Source organism: Mustela erminea, chromosome 3 (assembly GCF_009829155.1).
Source record: "Mustela erminea isolate mMusErm1 chromosome 3, mMusErm1.Pri, whole genome shotgun sequence".
Taxonomy (NCBI): domain Eukaryota; kingdom Metazoa; phylum Chordata; class Mammalia; order Carnivora; family Mustelidae; genus Mustela; species Mustela erminea.
In genome coordinates, this window is record NC_045616.1 from 163,931,246 (window position 1) to 163,944,727 (window position 13,482).

Sequence of the window (13,482 nt, forward strand, 5' to 3'; positions counted from 1 at the left end):
GGGGGGGGGGTTGCTGGCCCACGGAGGGAGCAGATGGGTGCTCAGGGGAACAGGCTCTGCCACAACCTTTAACCATAAATCACATCGAACCGACAGTCCAAGGTTTCCCACAGAGGAAACTCCAGGCACAACTGACTTCCTCAGCAAGTTCCACCAACCATTCAGAGAAGAGAGAATGACAACCTGTCCTAGATTCTCCGAGAGCCGGGAGGATGCACAGCCCAACTTTTCTCCTGGGGACAGTGTAGCGGCACAGATTCAGAGGACGATGGCCGCAGAAGTGAAAATCCCCAGGGAGACAGAACTAGTTACCGCTGTTGGGGCCCACAACTGCACGGCGCTCGCTGTGACAGGCCAGTCCTCGGACCTGAGGGTAACTGTCCCGTACTTCTCCCAACACCCTGGTACTGTGTCCTCACCCTACAAATGAGCAAGTGGAGACCCAGAGAACTAAAATAATGAAAAGTGAGACACGGAGTGGTGTACCCACCACATAAAATTCTATACAAAATACTAACCAAATCCAGAAGTAGGCTTGCAAGGGAAACTCAGCATTACTACGTTGTGCTTAACCCATTCACGATGAAAACATGTCAGCAGATTAGCAACAGGAGGGGCTGCTTTAACCTGCTAAAGGCCATCTACAGAAGCACCACAGGTCACACACCCTGAGAACGAGCACAGCAAAGTGCTGAAGACACGGACCCACAGACACTATCACGCTGCCAACGGGCGGAGCACCAGCGCGACCCGCGGCGGCGGGAGCCATCCGCAGTCACTTGCAGTGAAGGCAGGAGTAAGGTGACACACGAATGTAACAGGACGTAGAAAGTTAGTAGGAAAGAACCAAGTGAAATTTGAGAACTAAAAACATTCCTAATTTCTGGAATTAGAAATCCACTAGATTTACAGGTCTAAATGCAGCTTAGGGCAGTAGAGACGACCCAAATTGAAGCCAGGAACCAAAGATGGGAAACAAGACCCGAGTCCGGGGATGCTTGAGGACTCCACAAGTGTCTGGCTGAGTGTCACTGGGGTCCCGGGAGGGAGGCTGGGCCAAATAACAATTGTAGAGAAATGGTGGCCAAAACTTCTCCATATCTGGTGAAAATGAACTCACAGGTCTAAGAAGCTCAATGAAACTCAAACAAGAGAAACCTAATTAACCTTAAAATAGATTAATACTAAAATCTTTTAAATAAATTTTAAAAAGATCTGAAAATGACAGAAGCCCACCCCACACAAAACCACAGCTGGTGTGCCATACTTCCCTGCTGAGTTACAGAAACTGGCGCTGAAGGACACGGCAAGGACCAGACAGGGTGGGGGCCGAGGAGGTCCCTTCCCAAGGGACACGCGGGACCCCCGAGCCCCTGCTGCAGAGCCTGATGCACACGTGGCCACCACCGAGCACGAACTTCTAGGCCTGCCCACTCTTCTTCCTAGGAGAGCTAAGCACTATTTTAAAAAATTATTCTGTTTTACCAAAGAAAGCAAGTATTTATTTACACAAGATATGAAGCTTCCAAACTAAAAAGCTAATATTTTGCCCTGTTCCGCTCTAATTTTCTGAAATGCACCGTAAGCAAGAGAGCAACACGGGGCGGGAGAGGCCGACAGAGGTACTTCTGTGTGGGACGTTCGTGTCGGCAAACAGAACTGCTCCTGTTTCCCCGGCCTCTAAGTGTCCCTTTTATTACGTCTTGGAACGTATTTGTCCCTGCACTTGGTGCCTAGCTTATTTTAGGAAAGGATTCAATGAGAAAAAGTTATAATTTATAAAAAGCCACTTTTTAAAACAATCTATTCGTTTATTAAACAAGGACTGCGTGTCACGCAGAATCACTTAGTCATCAGACGCCATTCTCTTTTACGTCAGAGAGAAAAATACGGTGTTTTCTTTATCTCCAAGTATTTTATGAAAAATGAATAATGTTGATCTCAAAATATATCAGTGTTTCTTGTCTCAAAACATGTGAAGGGCTTAGATTATCTTTTTGGGTACAATCAGCTGTGCTTCAGGAAACGTGAGCAGCCGCTGGAGTCTGGGGAGTGACACCCCTGGTCGCCGGCCTTCGCAGAGGCCACACCACGCACGGCCACGGGCGGACTCCCCCACAGACCGACCCATCCTGACTTCGGACGTGTCAGAAAACTGAGCGATGGGCCCCGAATACGTCTCCACACACAAGGTGACGACGAGCAGGAGAGCCGGCCCTCGCCAGCAAGCACACGGGGTGCACCGGCGGCCCCGCTGTGCCGGGCGGGGCAGGGCCCACGCAGCGCCGGGGCTAGCGGCCGATGCGGCCGTGCGGGAACAGGGCCAGCGTCTTCTTGAGCTCCTGGTAGCTCCAGTGCAGCTGCTCCACCTCGACCTCATGCTGCGCCCGCACCCGGCTCAGCTCCTGCAGGAGGTGCTCATTGGTGCTGACCAGGGAGCTGGAGGAAAGCACGGGGGTGGGGACGTCACCTGAGCCCCTCCCCAAGTCCAGCCGCTGCCCCCACCCCACCCCGGCCGGCAGCGTCCTTGCTCGCCTGGCCGGGCACAGGTCCGTGCTGTGGATACCCCCCTGCCTCCTCCTACCGGCTCGTGCCCTCCGGCGAGGGTGGTGCCGGGTCTGACCCGCACCCCTGCCCCCAGGCCCCCGGGCCCCTGAGCCATGTGGAGGAACAGAGCCCACGATGGGGGACCGCCCCGCCACTGCGGCCACGCCTGTCCGGGAGAAAACTGTCCGGGAGAAAACTGCCCGAGTCTGTCAAGTCAGCAAACAACGTTCTAACTCCAGAGACAGACCCTGGTCTGGCGTATCTGTAGCTCCTGCCCAGTGTAAAGGGGCCTACTCATTCAACGTGTCACAGTGTCACTCAGTCTTGGGCTTGTGGTGCTTTCAGCCACTTCTACCGCGACAAGCACCTTAGGAAGGAAGCGGCACTGTACATACCCCCTCGGCCACCTGCAAACTGCCCTCGGCCCCGGTGAGCAGGGACAAGGGACCGTCTTCCCACAGACGCTCACCCCCACGGACAGACGTCCTGTGGAGGCACCAGGAAACAGTCCCTGGCCCGCCGACTCCGTCCACGGGGAGCCCACCACAGCGCAGCTGGGGGCCGTCCGGTTCTAGGAGCGATTCTGCCTCGACTGCCCCCTCCCTGCAGCCGTGACGGCCACCCCTCCCTTCTCTCTGCTGCGGCTCTACTCTCGGAAGCCCCTTCCCCTCTGTAACCTGGGCTGACTCCTTGAGAGGTCACGGCCTGGCTCCACCAATGGCCACCCTGCACTCAAGCCTGGGGGAGGCGTGGTGGCCTCAGCCGGAGGAGGGAGAGCCGGGGTGCGTCGGGCTCAGGCTCTGCACCGGCGCGGAGTGCAGACGGCCTGTCCTCACCCCCCCCCCCCCCAGCGGCACACCTGCTCCCTGCACCAGCCTCCGCCCGCTGCCCGGCCCAGACTCTCTGAATAAGTCTGGGGTTCTGCCTCGACCATCCCCACACCACCAGCTCCTTTCTCCCCATGCAGCACACAACCGGGGCTCAAGAGGGAGTCTCCACGTTCTGGGACCGACAAGAACCTCTCTGGGCAGACCAGGACATCCGGGGATCTACCCAAGCCTCCTGTGCCCCTCAGCTCTCCCGGCCACACTTCACGGTCACACCTCCCCGAAGACGGTGGCAACAAGGGGACTCGCTTTTCCTTAAGAAGGGGAAGCTCGGGAAGTTCCCAGTCAATGCAGAGACCCACGCGGCCCAGAACCCCACCCGCGCTGATACCCGCCGGGCTCCTCCGAGCCCCAGCGCGCCCAGGGCTGGCCCTGCCTCCAGCCGCACCCCCCGCGCGGGCACCTGTGGCTCTCCTGCAGCATCTGCGTGAGCTCCTGGACCTTGTCGTAGTGCTCCAGATGCTGCTTCAGCTCCACGATCTCGCCGGACAGCCTCTTCACGCTCGTCTGCAGTCCTGGAAGAAAAGCCGGAACGTCTGAGCGAGCTTCAGCCGCAGGTTCTGAAACCTACAGCGGCTCCGGAGTTGAAGCCGGATCAAGGGTGCCGCTTGGAAAAGGTCTGTTCGTGTGAGCCGCTCCAAGACAACCGTGGGTCTCTGCCCTCCAGATCCCTGGGGAACCGAGAGTCCTGCGGAGGGCACGGAGTAGGGGCAGACGTGGGTCTGGTGCCAGCTGGACCCCCACTCCGGGACCCGCTCCCAGCAGGAAAGGGCCTCCAGCCCTCTCTTCCACCAGGCAGCGGGCTCCGCCCGAGGGGAGGGCCTGCAGCTTTGGGGACAAGCAACAAGCGGCCCGCAGTGGCCACATGTCTGTGATGTGTACTCTGGTCTCACGTGCATCAGTGACACAGCGTGTCTGAATTCCAACCACATGACTTCTGTCTCTGAGTTTCCAGCTCAACAGGGAAAGAAATCTATTCTTTATTGGCGGTGAAATCCAAAACCAGGATCCAAATAAATGCGCAGGAAACCACACGAGAGTCCAGGAGAGCCGGAGCGGGAGGTGCGGCAGAGGAACAGTAAGGACACTGGCAGCTCCGAGGGCAGAGGCCGGGGCCCTAAAAGCGCTAGGACGAGGCCCCCGTCCTCGGCCTCTCTCGCGCCGGCACCTCTAGCACAGGGCCGCGGGATTCTGGGGGACGGCAGTGATGGCGTGGTCTCGGCATCCCCCAGGGCCCCCCGCCCCCAGGCCAACACGAGAGCGACTCGATGACAGAACCAGAGCCACATAGGCCACGTTCCTGCCCCTGGGGTGAGGCAGTCTCAAGACCGAGGCATGAGACTGCTGCCAGCCTGGCATGACGGCCGCATCTGTGGGAGGGGAGGGGCGGTCAGCAATGGGGCAGCCACGAAGCGTCCCCCATTTTTAGAAGAAACCCCTGCTGGGCAACCAGGGACCCGTGGCCGACACGGAAGGGGCTCGGCCTCCTCTAAGAAGTCACACCAGGGGCTCCCTGCCACCCAGACCCCTTGAGGCTGACCCGTCCAGTGCCCCCAGGAGAGGCTTGTGCTGCAGAGGACAGGCTGGTGAGGGGCCCGGCTCGGGCAGGTTGGGTTGCTGAGAGAAGCGGGCGGCTGGACAGGGCCTGGGCGTGGGTCGCAGCCCGCCTGAGCCGCTCCTGGAAGCGAGTCGCGCCAGCGGGCCAGCCGCAGAGGCCAGACCCCGCACAGAGTGGCTGTCCTCGCAGTGCAGAAGTCACACCCGGACACCGACACCAAGGAGGGCGGCTTCAGAACGAGCTGAAGAGCGAGTCCGCGCCGCGAGCGCCGGAGAGGAGCAGAGCTGCCTGCACGAGGCCTGGGCTCTCGGCCGAGCGAGGGGGAGCCCAGGAGCCAGAGAGCAGCGAGAAAGGAGAAGCGTCTGCTTGAAAGTTAGAGCAAAGGCGACAAAAAATCCGGTGCCCAGGGGCATCTGGGTGGCTCAGTCGTTAAGTGTCTGCCTTCGGCTCAGGTCATGATTCCAGGGTCCTGGGATCAAGCCCCGCATCAGGCTCCCTGCTCAGCAGAAGGCCTGCTTTTCCCTCTGCCTGCTGCTCCCCTACTTGTGTGTGTGCTCTCTCTCTCTCTTTCTCACTATCAAACAAATAAATAAAATATTAAAAAAAAAAAATCCCAACCCAACCCTGGAGAGCGTGACAGGAGCACGGAATTGGACGTGTCGCCAAGACGACCAGCCCGGGCGACGGTCCAGTTCGCGGCTGTGCCCGTGTGACCGAGCCCAGCGGGACGCCTGGCGAGACCTGCCCTGAGGCCCTTCATGAGCAGTTCTCGGACCCTGGGAGGTAAGAACCAGACACCACTCAGCGGCCGGTCCTCAGGGAAGAGAAAGCATCCGAGGGACCGTGCGGTTCACAGCCAGACGGGCTCGCAGAAGACGCGCACCAGCAGCTCCTCGCTCGACACCCCGGAGTCGGAACCTCCGCACCCTCCGTGGGAGAAACGTCGGAACAGAAGTGAAGACAGTGGAGGAGAAGTGGTGTGGGCCCGGCGGGAGCAGTGGCCGCAGAGAACCACTGCTGCGCTCGGAGGGCCAGGCGGCAGAGGTGTGGCCCTCGGTACCCTGAGCGGCAGGCGGGGGCCCCCACGTCGGCCACACCACCGCCCCCATGGCCCACCCCGGAGGCTCGGGGGAGCCCCTGCTCGGGGCCTGCGGGAGCAGCTCTCGGGAGCCAGAGGGTCTCGCCGCACTTCCCAGCACCTGCTGGACCCGAGTTCTGAGTCGTGCAGCTGTGGATGCAGTCTATCAGCGAGGGTGTGGGCGCACACCTTCCACCAAATAACCTAGCGAGGGAACTACAGACTCACCGGTGATCTGCACATTTAACGTGGTGGTGGCGTCTGTGTTTTTCGCTTCTTTTTTCAGGCTGAACAAAAGAGCCTTCAAGCTGCTATTCTCCTCCAAAGACTTGTCTAAACGTTGTCTCAAGTCATCCTAAGGACACAGAACAGCCCACGTGAAACTGAGGAGTCAGATTCAGTGAAACGCACACACAAAATCAAGGGAAACCTTTTGAGACCCCCAGACATCCATTTGCCTCTGCGTATCATAACGGATAAACCACAACGTGAACAACAGAAATCAGTGGCCCCCGGCTGAGCAGCAGTGTCGCTCAGAGGGGACACAGGTCCCTCGGGGGCATGTGTGTGCCCAGCTTCTCTGGTGAGGGAGACGTGCTGCTAGAGCCCGGGCTCCTCTAGGAAGGTCCCGTGGCCACCACAGCCCGGCTCCCCGTCCCGGCTCAAGGAGCAGGAGCAAGAGCCCGGCGGCACACCAGCCCTGCGCAGTCCTGCTAGGCTCACTTCTTGGGCAAAAGCACAGGCAGATCCCAGGGCTCTGTGCTCCCCAAGGCAGGCACCTCCCCGCAGGAGCCCCGTTCTGCTCTTGTTCTCAGCACGCAAGCCCATGGGATCCTACCTGCCGTGCTCAGCACAGGCGGGAGCTGCCGACAGCGGCTGCCTTTCCCACCCTCGGAGGTGGTGGCGATGCCCAGCACGCCACGGAGACTGAAGGGGAGGGAAGGTCACGGAGACCACTGTGAGAGCTGGTGGGACACAGGCCCCCAAAACCACCTGCTGCCCAGAGCAGGGGGCGTCTCCACTTGCCCAGAAACCAGCAGGCATATCCCCACTAGGGGAGCGAGCGTCTCAGTCTCAGGTGACAGGGTCCCTTGTTTTCAGGAAACTGTGACGCTCTTTCTCCCTGCTGAGAGCCCACCCCGTGCACCGGCCCCTCTGTGTGCACACACACTCTGCCTGGCCAGCTGAGTCTCATGGCCGGTCTCCCCAGAATGTGCTGAGTTCCTAGAGGGCAGGGGCTGGGGCCTGGGCCCGATGAAGGTCTCGCAGAGGCTGGGCAGGAGCACGGACCCATCACACTCCGGCATGCACCGCGCCACTGCCAGGAGCCACGCCGGGAAGGCTCAGGAGCAAGGCCTCTGCTAAGGCCGGTCCCCTGGACCTCAGGACCTGAGGAGACGCGACCGCAGAACCTGCGTCTTCACAGCAGGGAGGAAAGCAAGACTGGCAAAGGGCCCTTCAGAACCCGCGAGGAGCAGCTCCCGATGGCGTCCCTGGGGCGGCTCTCAGACGGGCACGGAACAGGGCTCTGGGGCAGCCCGGGGGTTCAGGGTCCCCGCCGGAGGCAAGGAGCCTCGTCCTCCATGTCACACTGCACCACCCGGAGCAGACACCTGGGGCCTGTCTGCCCGGATTCCGCCGGTCTCAAACTCAGCCCCGTAAGGGAAACGGGGGGTAAGCCACACATCTGTGCCAAACCCCAAAGCCGTGTTTTGTTTTCATGGTTAACAGGCCATGCTGTGTCCCACGGGTCAGTACTGCCCACGAAAACGGCGTTCTGCACAGCAATTACGGGACAAGCTCACGGGGCTCCGGTCCGTTCTACACGCGCTCACCACTCGGGTGCGTGAGAGCGCGCCGCGTGTCTACAGACCAGGTGAGGCCGCCGAGATCACTTCACTGTTTTTACTTTTCATCTTTTTCTGTAAAAGCAAAGCTTTGTGGGGGATCTCTGAGGTGGCTGTTGTCATAAAATACAGATAGCCTCAGACGTGCCGGAGGCACGGACCGCAGCAACCCTGCGGCTGTTCCCACTCCCGCCTTCCGCAGACACGGCCGTCGCAGAGGCTGGGGCAGGCGGCTCCCGAGGGCCCGAAGGTGCTCCCCTCACGTGGGTGGGCCCACCAGACCCTATCCCTCACAGCACGCACCAGCGATGACCCATCCTTCTCGGGAGCGGTGCTCTCGGGCTCTGACCGGCAGCCAGCGGCCTGAAGAGAGGCCCCGTGCACAGAGCCAAGGCTGCCTGCGTGTGAGCCTCGGGGGTCGCCTGCCTCCATCGAGCCTCCAAAGGGGCCCGCCGCCCCCTCGGCCCCGGGACGGCTAGAGCCCGAGTCGCACGCACAGCCTGGCAGCGCTGGGACTCCCGACCACACGAGCGGCGGGTAGTACGTGCTGCTGCCAAGGGGCCGCACTCCGGGGTCACCAGCTGGGCAGCGACCCACACGCCCTGAGGCTCAGTGGACGCTCAGACCCGGCTGGCGGGGACGTCCCAGCCCACAGGACACAACCGGCCAGAAGTGACATTTTAAAGGAGGAGCCCACGAAACAGATGGCACACACGAGACCTCAGCCCCGACGGTCGGTGAGGCAAACGGGGCTTTCTCTGGCACAAGGCCCAACAGACCGCGAAACAAAAGCTGCCGGAGACGCGCAGGCACCAGCCGCGTCCACACAGTCAGGCGGGTGACCGTCCCTTTGTGTGCACAGCAAGCAGTTCTCCCGGTGAGGACGGTACCGCGAAGCTACTGTCACAGCAAACTCGCAGACCCGCTCCGGCACGGGCAGCTACGGCCCTGGACCTAGTCAGTCCCCGCAGCCAGGGCGCAGCCCCTCCGCAACACCTCCCAGCCCGCAGGCCGCCGTGTCCTCCCAGCCCGCAGGCCGCCGTTTCAGGTGGGGGACACCTTCCTCTGCTGGGCACAAGCTCCTCTGACAGACCCTCACCTGTTAAAGCATCGTTGCGTTTCCTGCCTGTACTTTTGGTGTCAAATTAAAAAAATCATCGCCAAGACCCTATCAAGGAGCCTTTGTGGAGTTTTTTTTTTTCCCTAGAAATTCTATACTTTCAAGTCTTACATTTAAATCTTTAATCCATTCTGAGTTGACGTCTGTGGATGGTGCTAAGGGCCCAGTGTCCCCTGCACCACTTACGGAGGAAACTGTCCTCTCCCCGCTGTGTATCTTGGTACCCAGTGATCTATGGGGTGATTTCGGTTCCGTCATCTACCTGTCTGTTCTGACGCCAGAACCATGCTGGCTTCCTTACCAGAGCTTCCTTCATAAAAGAATCTGAAATGAGGGAGTTGGAGATCTCCCACTTTGTTTTTTTTTTTTAGAGACCGCTTGGGCCACTGGAGACCTTCCACAAAAACAGAAAAAGGAGAATGCGAATTCTAAGAAAAATAGTTATTTAAATTTTACATTTCTTTTTGATTTCTGCAAAAAAAGCCACTGGAATCTTTCTGGGGATTGCACTGAATCTGTAGATCACCTGCGGTAGTGTGGGTCTTCGAACACTAGTAACTCCGATCTATGAACACGGGATGTTCTCCCATTTGAGTCCTTGACCTGTTTCATCCGCGTCTCACAGTCCTCAGCGTTAGGATCTTTAACCTCCTTGGTTAAATGTGTTCCTAAGTCCTTTATTCTTTTTGATGCTATCATAAATAGGGTTGTTTTCTTTTCAGATAAATTGTTGGCATAAAGAAACAACTGATCTCTATGATGTTGTGTCCTGTAACGTCACTGCATTTATTAGTTCTAAGGCATTTTTGTGGTTTTGTTGTGAGGCTTTAAGATTTTTTAATACAGGGGTGCCTGGGTGGCTCAGTGGTTTGGGCTGCTGCCTTCGGCTCGGGTCATGATCTCAGGGTCCTGGGATCGAGCCCCGCATCGGGGTCCCTGCTCCGCAGGAAGCCTGCTTCCCTCTCTCTCTCTCTGCCTGCCTCTCTGCCTACTTGTGATCTCTGTCTGTCAAATAAATAAATAAAATCTTAAAAAAAAAAAAAAGATTTTTTAATACAGATTTTTTTATATGAGCCTGCGTGGCTCAGCAGGTGAAGGCTCTGCCTTTGGCTCAGGTCCTGATCTCAGGGTCCTAGGATCGAGCCCCACGTCAGGCTCCCTGCTTCCCGTCTCTGCCTACTTGTGATCTCTGTCTGTCAAATAAATAAAATCTTCAAAATTAAAACGATATTTTCATACACGCGACCCTGTCCTCCGCAAACAGATGACCCTCCTTCTCCCTCTCCGGCGTGCTCTTGCGGCCACCGCCAGGGCTGGGCTGAGCAGGCCCCACAGGAGTGCTTGTGTGCGTCCCGTGGCGGCTCTCAGCTCAGAAAGCAAGGTTTGGTTTTCCCCCACCGATCACAGGATAGCTGTGGCCTTGTCTTCAGTGGCCTTTAGGGTGTTGAGGAAACCTTCTTATCTACCTATTTTCTTGAAACTTCTTACCATGGATGGAATGATGACCTTTGTCGAATGCTTTTCCCCTTCCATTGAGACGACTGTAGAGTTCTGCTCCTTCCCTCTGTTTATGTGCTGCATTAAAGAGCATTTTGAACCCACCTTGCGCTCCAGGAGGAAATCCCACTTGGTAGTAGTATATACTTTTTTTGATGTGTTCTTGAATTTGATTTCCTAGTACTTTATTGTGGAACATATTAAACTATGTTCATCAGAGATATTAGCCTCTATTTCTTGTGGGGTTTTTCCTTTTTTGCTTTCAGGGTGATGCTGGCTTCGTAAATGGATATGGAAGTGTTCCCTCTACTTCCGTCTTCGGGAAGCGTTTATGAAAGAGTATTAACTTTTCCTGAAATATGCAGTAGCATTATGCCGTGAAGCCATTTGGTTCTGGGCTCTTCTTTTTTGGGAGGTTTTTTATTATTGCTCAATTTCCTTTCTTGTTATTGGTCTATTCAGACTTTCCTTCTTCTTCTTTGCGGGGTGGGTAGTGGTGCACACACAGGAGCAGTGGGAAGAGGCCGAGGGACAGAGAGAATCCCAAATGGAGCCCAACATGGGGCTTGACCTCATGACCCTGAGATCAGGACCTGAGCCAGAATCAAGAGTCCGACTCTTAGCCAACTGAGCCACCCGGGTGCACCCTTCATTTTCTTGATGTGGTCTTGGCAGGATGTGGTCTCTAGGAATTTGCCCATTTTTTCCTAGGCTGCCCAGTGTGCCCCCTTTACAAGCACCCGTCACACTCCTTGTGACCCTCTCTACTTCTGAGACGTCCCCTGTGATGTCTCCTCTTTCATTTGTGACTCTAAGTCTTTTTTTTCTTAGTCTAGCTAAGGGCTTGTGGATTTTGTGTATTTTTTTCAAAAACTCAACTTAGTTTTTCTCCCCCATTATTTTTCTAATTCTCTATTTGATTCGTCTCTGCTCTGATGTTCACAATTTCCTTCCTACCTCCTGCTAACTTTGGGGTTTAGTTCGCTTTTCTTTTTCCAGTTCCTCGAGGCATAAAATTAGGTTGTTCGAGATCTTTCCATTTTTTTAACACGGCATTGAGACGTAACGGTCTTATCCTGAGGTCAGGAAGGACAGGGACAGCCCTGCCCAGCTAGGAGGCTTGGCTGTGCCAGCGCTGGCAGCCCTTGGGCACCACCTGGTGGAGGAAGTCCCTCTGGTCCAAGAGCACATCACGGGGCCTGTGTGGGCTGGTGCAGGCAGGACCGCGGCAGGGACCCCAGGATCACCCAGCTAACTGGAACCTTTCTCACCAGTGGTCTAGGCAGCCTGGGCCAGTGAGCACCGGGGCCACAAAATCTCTACCTCAAGCCCAGCTTCATCTGTGCTCTCACCCCGACGCGGCCTCTCACACAGGAGCGGCGGGGCTAGCTGTGATCTTCACACCCCGGTTGTGCAGGGTTTGGGAGGCAGCAGGAGGCTGTGCCTGGGGGCAGGGGGCTGGGAGCCCTGCTGCTACGGCCTGATGGCAGCTAAGGAGAAGCGTCCCCCCCGACCTTTTAAAAAGATTTTTTTTATTTGACAGAGATCATAAGCAGGCAGAGAGAGAGGGGAAGCAGGCTTCCCGCTGAGCAGAGAGCCCGATGCGGGGCTCGATCCCAGGACCCCAGGATCATGACCTGAGCAGAAGGCAGAGGCTCAACCTGCTGATACACCCAGGCGTCCCGGAAGTGTTCCTCTTATCCATGGTGTCGAAACAGTGCCCCTACCCTACGCACGCACGGACGGAAGTAACACGAAGGCGCACTTCCTTACCATCTGCTTCCGCGCCTCGCTGAGGTCCGACACCAGCTCGCCCATCTTCGCGCGGTACCGCTGCTGCTCAGCAAGGCGCTTCTGCAGAGACTTATTCTCCAGCTTAAGGAAGCTCATTTCTTCGCTCACACTTGTTGAACTATCCTGAGTCGTTGCAAATGCTTGCACCGAGGACAAAATATCTCTTGCCTGAGCTAGGAGTAAAAACCAAATGTTGGACGGCGTTTATGTTGGAAGGACGAAGCATAAACGAGATCCGTTCATACATCTTGAACGACACAGACTACATGCCTTGGAAACACTGACCAGCAAGGAGCCTGGCAAAGGCACACGTGTACCAGTGACAGCACCTCACTCAGGCCTCTGCATGTCCACTCGTCCAATCACGGACGGGAGGTGGAGAGACAGGAAAACAGTTTTATTTGACAGCAAAGGTGTCCTTGAAGAGAAGGCCATGACTGGACAGTTTGGCTGGATGACCTAGTGGCCTGCTGTGCTCTCTTCCACAGCACCGCCTGCTGCTGGCCTGGACCCCAAACCCAGTCTGGCAGCTGCACGACCGGGAGAAAGGGTGCGGTTTACGGGACGAGGAGCCGCGGGCTCCAGCTCCTCGGGGAGTCCTGACTGCAGGAGGAGAAGCTAAAGGGCCACGACAGCTCAGCTCCGGGCAGGGCCCACAGTCTACAGACAGGAAAGACCTGTCGGCAAGCTCCTGCTCCCTCTGGGACGCTGAAGGCTGAACCCCGGGCTATGGGAGAAAGAGACAACTGCCACCCCAGGGGGCGGCATCTCACATTCCGGACGAAGGGTGCGTAGTGCACTCCTGCATCCGACACCGGCAGAAGCAAAGCCAAGTCCTCCCTGGGAAGGGGCCACCCCCCGTGCCTCATTCCCAGTGAAAACTCAGCAAACCAGGGCCCTGCACACAATCACATGTTCAGAGGGTGCAAAAGAAATAGCGGTAGCTTTTTGATCCTTCTAAACCTTTCCATAAAACAGAACAACAAGGGTCAAACATCTGTGAACAGCATCTCCAACAAAACCAGGTGACCGGGCATCTCCATAAACCCCAGGGTACCAGCAGCTGGGAAAACCAACAGCCAGAGGCCTGCACGACACCCCTCATGTCCCGCACCCCACGGAAGCCACCAGTTGCTTTTGTGGGAGGCTGTCCA

At 57.2% G+C, this 13,482-nt stretch overlaps 1 protein-coding gene across 5 annotated transcripts in view; it reads right to left on the reverse strand.

Annotated features, from left to right (window-relative positions):
• Positions 1 to 1,772: 1,772 nt before the first annotated feature.
• CEP72 (centrosomal protein 72) overlaps positions 1,773 to 13,482 on the reverse strand; it is a 32,046-nt gene continuing 20,336 nt past the window's right edge. For 4 of the 5 annotated variants that reach the window (XM_032337855.1, XM_032337854.1, XM_032337853.1 and 1 more), the window contains 4 exons: positions 12,308 to 12,501; positions 6,299 to 6,425; positions 3,838 to 3,949; positions 1,773 to 2,439 (listed from right to left, as the gene is read on the reverse strand). In XM_032337855.1, the coding sequence (XP_032193746.1) occupies positions 2,292 to 2,439; positions 3,838 to 3,949; positions 6,299 to 6,425; positions 12,308 to 12,501 (581 nt within the window). In that variant the 3' untranslated portion in view covers positions 1,773 to 2,291. Of the gene's footprint in view, positions 2,440 to 3,837; positions 3,950 to 6,298; positions 6,426 to 12,307; positions 12,502 to 13,482 lie in introns of those variants that run through there. The other variant, XM_032337856.1, reaches the window with a different exon arrangement.